This window comes from Panthera tigris, chromosome A2 (genome assembly GCF_018350195.1).
Source record: "Panthera tigris isolate Pti1 chromosome A2, P.tigris_Pti1_mat1.1, whole genome shotgun sequence".
NCBI classification, from domain to species: Eukaryota; Metazoa; Chordata; class Mammalia; order Carnivora; family Felidae; genus Panthera; species Panthera tigris.
This window is the reverse complement of record NC_056661.1, coordinates 10,894,357-10,904,491: the sequence shown is the minus strand read 5'-3', so window position 1 is coordinate 10,904,491 and position 10,135 is coordinate 10,894,357. Positions and strand designations below refer to the sequence as shown.

General features: G+C 42.1%; 1 protein-coding gene across 1 annotated transcript; it reads right to left on the bottom strand.

Moving 5' to 3' along the window:
- Window positions 1-6,694: 6,694 nt before the first annotated feature.
- On the bottom strand, window positions 6,695-7,636 carry LOC102960939 (olfactory receptor-like protein OLF4). Its single transcript, XM_007088980.2, has one exon. It carries the CDS (start codon window positions 7,625-7,627, stop codon window positions 6,695-6,697), a length of 933 nt encoding a protein of 310 aa, XP_007089042.2. The 5' UTR covers window positions 7,628-7,636.
- Between the last annotated feature and the right edge of the window lie 2,499 nt (window positions 7,637-10,135).

The window sequence follows — 10,135 nt, the reverse complement described above, 5'->3', positions numbered from 1 at the left end:
CAAATTGGTTTCCATACAATACCCAGGGCTCATCCCAACAGGTGCCCTCCTCAATGCCCATCACCTACCACCCCCCTCCCACCCCCCATCAACCCTCAGTTTGTTCTCAGTTTTTAAGAGTCTCTTATGGTTTGCTCCCTCCTTCTCTAACTTTTTTTTCCCTTCCCCTCCCTCATAGTCTTCTGTTAAGTTTCTCAGGATCCACATAAGAGTGAAAACATATGGTATCTGTCTTTCTCTGTAGGACTTATTTCACTTAGCATCACACTCTCCAGTTCCATCCACGTTGCTACAAAAGGCCAGATTTCATTCTTTCTCATTGCCAAGTAGGATTCCATTGTGTATATAAACCACAATTTCTTTATCCATTCGTCAGTTGATGGACATTTAGGCTCTTTCCATCATTTGGCTATTGTTGAAAGTGCCACTATAAACATTGGGGTACAAGTGCCCCTATGTATCAGCACTCCTGGATCCCTTGGCTAAATTCCTAGCAGTGCTATTGCTGGGTCATAGGGTAGATCTATTTTTATAGATACTTTTTGCAGTATAATATAAGCTTGGAATAGAAAAGTAAACAGATTCTTCCCTGTAGTTTCCGGAAGGAACCAAGCCTTGCAAACATCTTCATATTAGCCCAATGAGAACGACTTCAGCTTCTGATTCACAGAATTATAAGAACATAATGTGTTTATTTTTTATATCATATTATACTATATTAATTTAATTAATTTGTTTTTGAGGTAGGGAGAAAAAGCACAAGTGAGCAAGGGGCAAAGAGAGAATCCCATGAGGGGCAGAGAGAGAGAGAGAGAGAGAGAGAGGTGGGAGAGAGAAGTGGGGCTCACCTGACGTGGGGCTCAAGATCATGAACCCTGAGATCATGGCTGAGCCAAAATCAGATGCTTAATTGACTGAACCATCCATGCATCCAGCATAAATGTTTTAGAACACTAATGTAGTCATTTTACATTAGCATTAGGACTTTAATACAATTTTCCCAATTAAGTTTTGTTAAGACCCTGAGATTAAGCTTCTTCATTCATCCATTTAACTTCCCCTGGGTAAAGGCATTTTGTGTTGTAATCCCATATTCAAGTAAAAGAAGAAATTTAGAATCAATTTGGAGTTATTAATCCTCTTTAACTGGTAAAGAATTTCTCAATGCATAAATTCAAACGTACTTCAGATTTTGATGTCTTTGAGACATTACAACAGGAAAAGTAAGTCATCATTTAAATGTATGTCTCTCATTTACTTTATATCTTTTTGTCTACATGTACGCATTCTTTTAAATGCATGTTAATTCAAACATTTATTCTGCAACTTTCCCTTAAATTTCCTTTCAACATAAAATAAGAGATTAGAAATGAGTTTGTGTTTAAAATGAATAAATGTGCGTCTCCTGGGTGGCTCAGGCTGTTAAACACCTGACTTGATTTTGGCTCACATCATAATCTCAACCATTTGAGCCACCCAGGCGACCCAATATCTATTCTTTTTAATAAGGCGGAAAACTGACTTCTTCTGATAATAGACCTTGGGCACTAAACACATTGGCGTCAAGACACTTTTGCCATCACCTACTTTATCACAAGTTAAAAGCTGCCATTTGGTTCTTTGTTATAAAATGCTTGTTAAATAGAACAAGATGTATTTAGATCCTTTTGTGTACTACAATGTGAGCTTAACATCTCATAGGGAGTTTTGATTTGATCTTTATAAACATCTTATAAAGGATGTTTATTTAATCCTGGAAACACATGAACTCCATTCTACATTGTAGAAATGGTGCTTGGTGATGTCATCTGTCCAAATTTAATATCTGAGTATGTGGTGTCCCTTGAGTTTGATTCTGTCAGGATGCTTCCAGTTCTCAAATTTGGGGTCGTGGTTCTCAGCCAGAAATGAATTTTCCCCTGGGACGTCTGTCAAAGTCTGAACGGAAGCTGTCAAACACCTACAATCCCCAGGAAAGCACCCCCAAAATACTGTTATCCTGCCACCAATGTCCACCATAAACGGTGAGAAACCCAGCTAGACCAGCATGTCTCCAACTTCACTGTGCCCGTGAATCCACACGGATCCCACTACAAATGCAAAATCTTATCTCATGTCCTGGGTGGTCCAGAGATTCTGCATTTCTCCAAGCTCCTGAGTGATGTTGAAGTGCAGGTCCGGGTCTGTGGACCACTGTTTGATTAGCAAGAAGATGATCCTGTGTTAGAGATAAGTGTAGGTAGCGTGAAGGCTTCTGCACCAAATCTTGTCCTTACGTGCCTGTAATTGTGAAAGGATTGTGTATTCGCTCCTTCTTCAGGCTGTGTCAATTCTGTGTTTATTGCTTTTATAAGTGACCAAAATAATACACTTATGAAAAAGGCTTTGTAGTGGGCAAAATAAGGCCCTCCCAAATATGTTCATATCCTAATCCCTAGTATCTACAACATGTTATTTTTTATAGCAAAGAAGGGTTAAGGTAACAGATTGATCGGAGCGGCTGATCAGCTGCCATTGAGAGGAAAAGAGCTGTGATTGTCCAGGTGGGACAAAGGCAATCACGACAGTCCTTCAAATGTTGAGGAGGGAGACAAAAGAGTTGGTGCTAGAGAGACTTTGAAAACTTACCCGCAGGCTCTGAAGGTGGAGGAAGAGCCATGAACCAAGAACTGCAGGTGACCAGTGACAGACTGGAAATGGAAAGGAAACAGATTCTCCCCTGAGCCTCCAGCAGGAACTCAACCCTGAAGACATCTTGCTGCTAACCTGATGAAACTCCTTCCAAGCTTCTGACTCCAGAATTGTAAGAGTGTGTATTTGTTCATTTTAAGCAGCTAAAATGGGGACATTTTACAGCAGCAGTAAGAATCTCATAGGGACAGAGTCAATAAAATGATTTGAGGGAACTGAGTTTAAGACTCTCAATTCATTTATCAGCTTCCTTTGGGTAAGGGCAATTGACATGTAAAGAAACCACATTAATAGAAATAAAATGAAATAGATTTTGAAACATTTTGCCCCTTTACCTGATACAGTGATTTCTGTGGGGCATCAATGTGAGTGTGGTCTGACCATGAATCCTTTGAGGCAGTGACACAAGAAAGGAACTCATCATCAGAATTATGGTAACATGTGATAAATTAAAATTTTGTGTCTATTACCACTTCCTTTTACATATGTTCTTTATTTAGTTTCCCTTTATTTTTTGTTGCTACAACCATTCATTCTTTTCAGTGCTCTCCTGTCCAACTGTCTCTCAAGTCTCCTTGCAACATAAAAGATGAAATCATAAATCATCTGTGTGTGTACATGTATGGGGAGTGTGATTATTTGAAAGGAAAATGTACACACACACACACAAGACACAACCACTACACTTGAATGTTTTCTTTGAGTAAAAATGCATTTAATTTTTTTCCTTACAAGATTCATAGGAATTAACGTTTAGCGTCCGCACTGCCTACAGAAATAAGGAAAGAGAGGCTCAGGGAGCTTGAATTTTTAACAATTACCTAAGAAAGCAATTAAAGCTTATGTAGACCCTTAAATTATACACAGATGGAAACTTGCACTATGTGCTTTTCTTTATATTTTTTGTAAAATTTTTAAACATTTATTTATTTTTGAAGAGAGAGAGAGAGAGAGACAGAGCATGAGCGGGGGAGGGTTGACAGAGAGGGAGACACATGATCCGAAGTAGGCTCCAGGCTCTAGCTGTCAGCAGAGAGCCAGGTGGGGGGCTCGAACCCATGCACCTGAGCTGCAGTCACATGCTTAAGAGACTGAGCCACACAGGCACCCCATGTGCTCTACATTCTTGTGTAGCTCCTTTAACGTACCAAATTGTACCCTTTCAATACGCGGTGTATTGTGTATAATTATACTTCAGTGATTTAATTGGGGACATATCTATGGAGCAGGGCTCAGAGGAGGATTTGGAGCACAGTTAGCTGACTCTCCATTACAGGTGTGGAGATAGCTTTTGTAATGGAAGGAAAGCAAGTTTATGTACGGATGTAGGCGCAGTGAGATGCAACTCAAAGAATACACATAAGCGTACGTAATTTGTAAATAGACGACTATCCAACAAATCGAAATGTAGAAATAAGACCAAGAATCCGGCTGAAACAGAAGAGCATGACAGCCACAGACACAATGTCATGGATGGGCCCTAGAAATACCAGGTAGAGATTCAGTCCTGACCACAGACCCGTGAGGAGCCCAGCAGAGGTCAGAAAAGTTTCCCGATACAATGCCGTTTGATTGTAAAGGTATTATTGATGAAGAGAACAAAAAGCATGAGAAATGTTGCTCGAAGTCAGATTCCCAACAACTGTAGCTCACTGATAAATCCCCAAGAAATGCAGGGAATGACATTCTCCAGGAACTCATGGATACTCTGATGCTGATGTTTTGTTGGAGACTAAAAGCACCATTATCCTCGACAGGAGCGAGACCTCCAAGGTCACTTTCAGCATACGGAAATTCCTTAGACGTTTATGTTATCTCTACCCTTCCCTCCCTCCACAAACTTAAAAGTATATAATCACTCACTTTCCACAATCCCAGTGCAGCGCTCTCTGGCCATGAGTCCTGCCACCTTGCTATGAGAGCACATTTTTTTGCACGGTAAAACAACTCAAGGATTCTTTTGTGACCATTGTCCTTGGCGATCCCACATCATTTTAACATCCCACATGACAAGGAAAGAATGTTATATAGCAAGAGCTGACTGACACAATCATCTGAGCAACCGACCTGAACTAATTTGAACACGTTCTACCTTTTACTAGTGTCATATGATTTGACAATTGAGGAGGGCACTCATGACCATTCAGTGATTCAGGTGTATTTCCCATGACTTGATGAACAAGTGACCACATGAGGGCTCCCTTCTGGGTAACAGGGAGAGTGTGAAGGACATGCACGTTTGTGCAGAAGAACTGGGGACCCTGAGCCACACCCCAGCAGGACATCCAGCTCTCAGGTGAAGCATCCTCTGGTCATGCAGGTGGAAGAGATTTCAGGGCAGGAAAGAGGCACGAAATGGATGATACTGGTAGTGTTCATTCACCATCTCTCGGCATTTGTGACAAATATTAAGAAAAGGAAGTTATTTTGTGTAACAACAGAAAGAATCATATTAGCGGCTAGCATGAGAAGTTTTCTAGCAGAAATGGGAAGATAATTCACTGATAAAAGATAGAAGGCACTAAGCAATCCTGCACCTCAATGAATAAACCCCCTCAGTTGTGAACACCATCTTCCGTGCTTTAATAAAGAGGTGCGTAGCATGAACTGGGACATTAAAAAAAAGAGAAATATTTTTTGTGTAGCAAAATGAGTGTTTCGAAATTTTGCCTCCTCATATTTATGGTCATGCCGATACTAAGAACATCAGGTTGATCTATTTATTCAAATTTGTCTTTCTAAGTACACTCCACTGGGAGATGAATATTTGCTAATCAGGTTTGCCAGTGGCTATAGGAGGCTTTCTGGACCCCAAGCTAAATAACAGAATAAAACCAGGAGACCGGTTATAAAGCACAATAGCATGTTTAGCATAAGTGCCTGAAATTAAGCTTTAGATTTCTGGGGCATCGAATTCAAAGACAACCATGTGAAATAAACATATTGTTTATAATTTAAATAAACATATGGCTCAGCTACCCTCAGCCATAAAGTATCTCTTCAGAATGTCCTGGATAACCTAGATAATGACACATAAGTGAATCAGCTTTTCCCCTTCAGTACATAAATTCTACTCAATAAAATTCTCCAGTGAAGTGTGAATCTTCAAACACCTAGCCACTCTGGCCATGGGCCTTAATAGACCCAGGTCCTTCAGCAGCACTCTCTCTGTCTCCCTCTCCATCTCTCTCTCCCCCTCTGAGACATCCAGAAGTGGCCCTTGGGCATCCCTGTGCCCTCCAGCTTATGTGAGTAATACATTTCCGTTTTTAGAGTTCTCTGATAGGTGTTGCTGATGTGTGTCTTGTGATCACAATAAGAACCCAGGGACCTGTGCAGTCACAGCATAGGCCTGGTCAGGGAAAGGTCTGTGGGAATGTCCAAAAATACACGAGTGCAGGTGAGTGCCCGGGCTTTCCTAAGCTTTGGTGTCAATAGCCTGAGGTTTAAATGAAAAATGTTAGAATCCACATCATCAGGAGGAGTATTAAATGAAGTGAAGGAAAAAGACCGATAGACTCAAGGTGGAAACTGTGGTTTTGTATTCTCCTTGACAATAAAATGATGGAAATGGCTTCCTGATCAAGTGTAGCTTTATTCCATAAGAAGAGTATAATCCATGATAATGATCTCAGGAAATCTAGGGGAAATTTACCTGGCATGGTATAAGTCATTTGAAATGAAATTAATTTTAAGAAATCCAACTACTCCCATGTGAAATATAGAAATTTCCAGGCATTCATGATCCAAGGTTGAGGAAAACATTGGTGACATATGAAAATAGAAAAAGGGGAAACTGTCTGTATATCAGAAACAGCAGAAGCTTAATAAAGTTACTTAAAAGTGTAGAGAAGTTGACATGAATAAAGATGGAAATTCTAGCAAATAAATAGAAGGAGCGGATTTCACTTCCACAGTCTAATCAAAGAATAACTAATTCTTGACTTTGAAGCTTTGAGCCTTGCAATCATGGGCACGTCTTCAGCCCTAATATGATTGGCCCTCACATCAATGAAATCCCAATGATTCTTTTAAGAACCACCTTTAGGTCTTTGTTCCTCAGGCTGTAGATGAAGGGGTTCAGCATGGGCGTGACCACCGTGTACATCACCGAGGCTGTGGCACTTGAGTGGGAGCTCTGGGTGGCAGCAGAGCTGAGGTACACTCCTAGGCTCGTACAAAAAAATAAAGATACAACTAAAAGATGAGATACACAGGTGGAAAACGCTTTATACTTGCCCTGAGCTGATGAGATTCCAATTATGGTTGAAACTATCTTAGAATAAGAGTAAAGGATCCCAGAAAGGGGACCTCCAGCCAGCAGCATAGCTGCAAGGTACATCACCAAGTTATTAATAAAGGTGTCAGAACAGGCAAGTTGGATCATCTGATTGAGTTCACAGAAAAAGTGGGGTATTTCTACCTCTGTACAGAAGGACAGCTGCAACACCATTGAAGTTTGTAACAAGGAATGCAGGACACTCGTGATCCAGGACACCAGGACCAGCAGCCCACAGAGCCAGGGGTTCATGATGATCTTATAGTGGAGGGGGTGACAGATGGCCACAAACCTGTCATAGGCCATCACAGCCAGGAGATAGATGTCCAACCCTGAAAAGATTATGAAGAAGTTCATCTGTGCGATGCAGTCCTCATAGGTTATGATGTTGCTCTGGGTCTGGATGTTCACCAGCATCTTCGGGACGGTGGTGGAGGTGAAGCAGATGTCTACAAAGGACAGGTTGGCCAGGAAGAAGTACATGGGGGTGTGGAGGCGGGAGTCAGAGCTGACGGCCAGGATGATGAGCAGGTTGCCAAACACAGTGATCAGGTACATGGAGAGGAAAAGCCCAAATATGAGGGGCTGCAATTCTAGTCTCTTCGAAAATCCCAAGAGAAAAAATTTTGATATCCGTGTAATATTTCCTGGTTCCATGAGGTTGCACTGACCCCCAGAAAGAGGCAAAGGACACCATTAATTTTCACATGAACAGTTTACTCACATAGTTGAAATGCTACCATTTATATTGTGCAGTCAAGAAGTTCATTTCGGTATCTTGTCCTTTTTGTCCCCAAAGGATTGTCCTTTTGAAGAGATTCCCTCCTGTTTCATCTCAGATTACATGTTTTGGTCTCATTTCCACACTCCCCAGCAGAGGTCATGCATTTTACTGTTTTACTAAGAATCTCTTTCCTGCATGGGAGGAATATGTGCTGATTGTCAAACATATTCCAGGCATTGTGTAGGCAATGAGCATGGGATACTGGAAAACCAAACGCAAGTATCATCCAATGACGGAGAATGAATAGAAACAAATAAAAATACTAATAAGACATTAGAGGGTGTCAAACTGCTATGAAGAGAACAAAAGTAGATATAAAGGAGAGTGTGGATACGAGTGATGTTCTGTAATGGTACTTGGTCAAGACCCGTAACAGGTGACATTTGAACAGAGACTTCAGTGAAAGGAGGGCAGGATCTGCAAGCATTTCTGGGGAAGTGTGTGCTGGCTGAGGGAATGGCCTCTGCTAAGACCCTGAGGATCATACTACTTGGAGCTATTGGGGTCCAAAATAGGAAGCGTTGTGTGATGAGGAGTAAACAGGAGAGAAATCAGAGATGGTGTCAGGTAATTTCAAAGAAATGGATGGCCTCATTACCGGTTCCCTTTAGAGGGAAAGGAGTCACTCACCCACACTATATACTGTTTATATTTTAGAATCTATCTGGAAAGCCTCCTGTACACTGACAAGGAGCCCTCCTGAATACCCTGTGCTGATTGAGTGCTGGCTTCTGTATTATTAGAGTCAACTTAGAATATATTAGCTAAGGCACCCCTGCTCTGGAAACGGATCCCCATCCACAAGACAAGACACACACACACACACACACACACACACACACAGCAAATCATCACTCCCTGAGCTGTGTTCTTCCATGAGTTCTCACCTCCAGCCCCAATAATTAAGCTCAGAGTGGCTATAAACCAATGTGGCCGGATCCATTATCATTCCTCACAAACGATGTAAAAATGGTACCTGAATTCCAATGATTGAGTTTCTTATGGACAAATACAATTGACAGGTCAAACTGGCATGCTTATTTTCTGTCCTGCATTTAAAGAAAAACAAACTGTCTGCTCAAAATCAGAGAAACACACATACACACACACAGAGAGAGAGAGAGAGAGAGAGAGAGAGAGGGAGAGACAAGAGAGTGAAATGAAATTGAAGTGGCACAAAAGATTTCATGGTTCATATGGTCACTGAAACCTGAGGGGCCGTGAAGAAGAAAGAGCATCCTGAGGTCTGACAACATTCCAAGTCTTGTTACCTCCTTGATGCCCAGCAAAAATAATAAGGAGCAAAATTAAATGTGGTCAGAAGACAAAATTAGTGGGTTGTTCAGCATGTGGATCGCCTTACAGACTGAATGCTCCAAGAGAAAAGTGTGCTAAGGGAATAAATCAACCCTTCGGCACAGGAAATATGCAAAGCACAGCAAAAGTTGGGTAGGTTATAATGAAGCAGTAGGACACTTGGGGTTTTCTTCTGTGCCTGGTTCATATTTCTTTGACCCATTGGATGTCCTGTGATCTTAGAGAAGGTGGATAAGTCCCTTTCACTTTTCAGATGTGGCATCTTTTCTTTGTTTTTCCTGGCCTTTGCGTTGTGACCTCTCTCTTGACAAGGGTAGTGGGCACACTCTGGTCCTGTTTCTGGTTTGCACAACACCCAAAGGTTTGTTCAGACCTTGCTCTACAGAATTCTGCACACACCGTGACAGTCAGTCTAGGCTCTGAATCACCATCTTCATAAGATTTCTGCCTGAGGCTCTTACACCACACACTTATTTCATTCTACTATGACTCTGCCATATAAGGCAAGTACCAAAGGAACAGAGGCTTCTCTGACCTTGTCCACTGTGGTTTTTCAGGAAGGCATGGTCAGCCAAGCACATGACCATAGAGATCTCCAGGTTCTGGGCTAGGCTGGTGGCTGTGTGGTGACCTCAAGTGAATGCACCTGGCATTGATTCTCTCTGACCCTTTCCTGCTGGACCTGCTGGGCACCCGGAATCACGTGGCTGGGAGCTCTGAGGGAGAGGTGTCCATGTGGCTGTCTGAATTCCTCCTGGATGGCTATCAGTGGCAACTAAACCCTCTCCCTGCAGAAGATGGTGGGAAGGAGGCTAGCATGAGTCATCCAGCCAAGCTTCGGACTCTAGAAGCAACAATCAGGTCCCATCGCCCCCGGTGGCACAGGGGGAGGGACTGCACAGAGGAGACATTTATAGTTTCCTTTGTCTGTTCATGAGGCATGTTTCCCTCCTGCTTGTCCAACCTGCAGCACATGATTTCCCTGGGGGACACTGGTCTGGACACAAAGAAAGATTTCCTGGAGTTTCTGTGTTCCCAATAGACCAGGTCATAACTGCGTGACC

Excerpts from the sequence above, each read along its gene's own strand:
- LOC102960939 (XM_007088980.2), bottom strand. The coding sequence starts at position 7,627 with ATGGAACCAGGAAATATTACACGGATATCAAAATTTTTTCTCTTGGGA.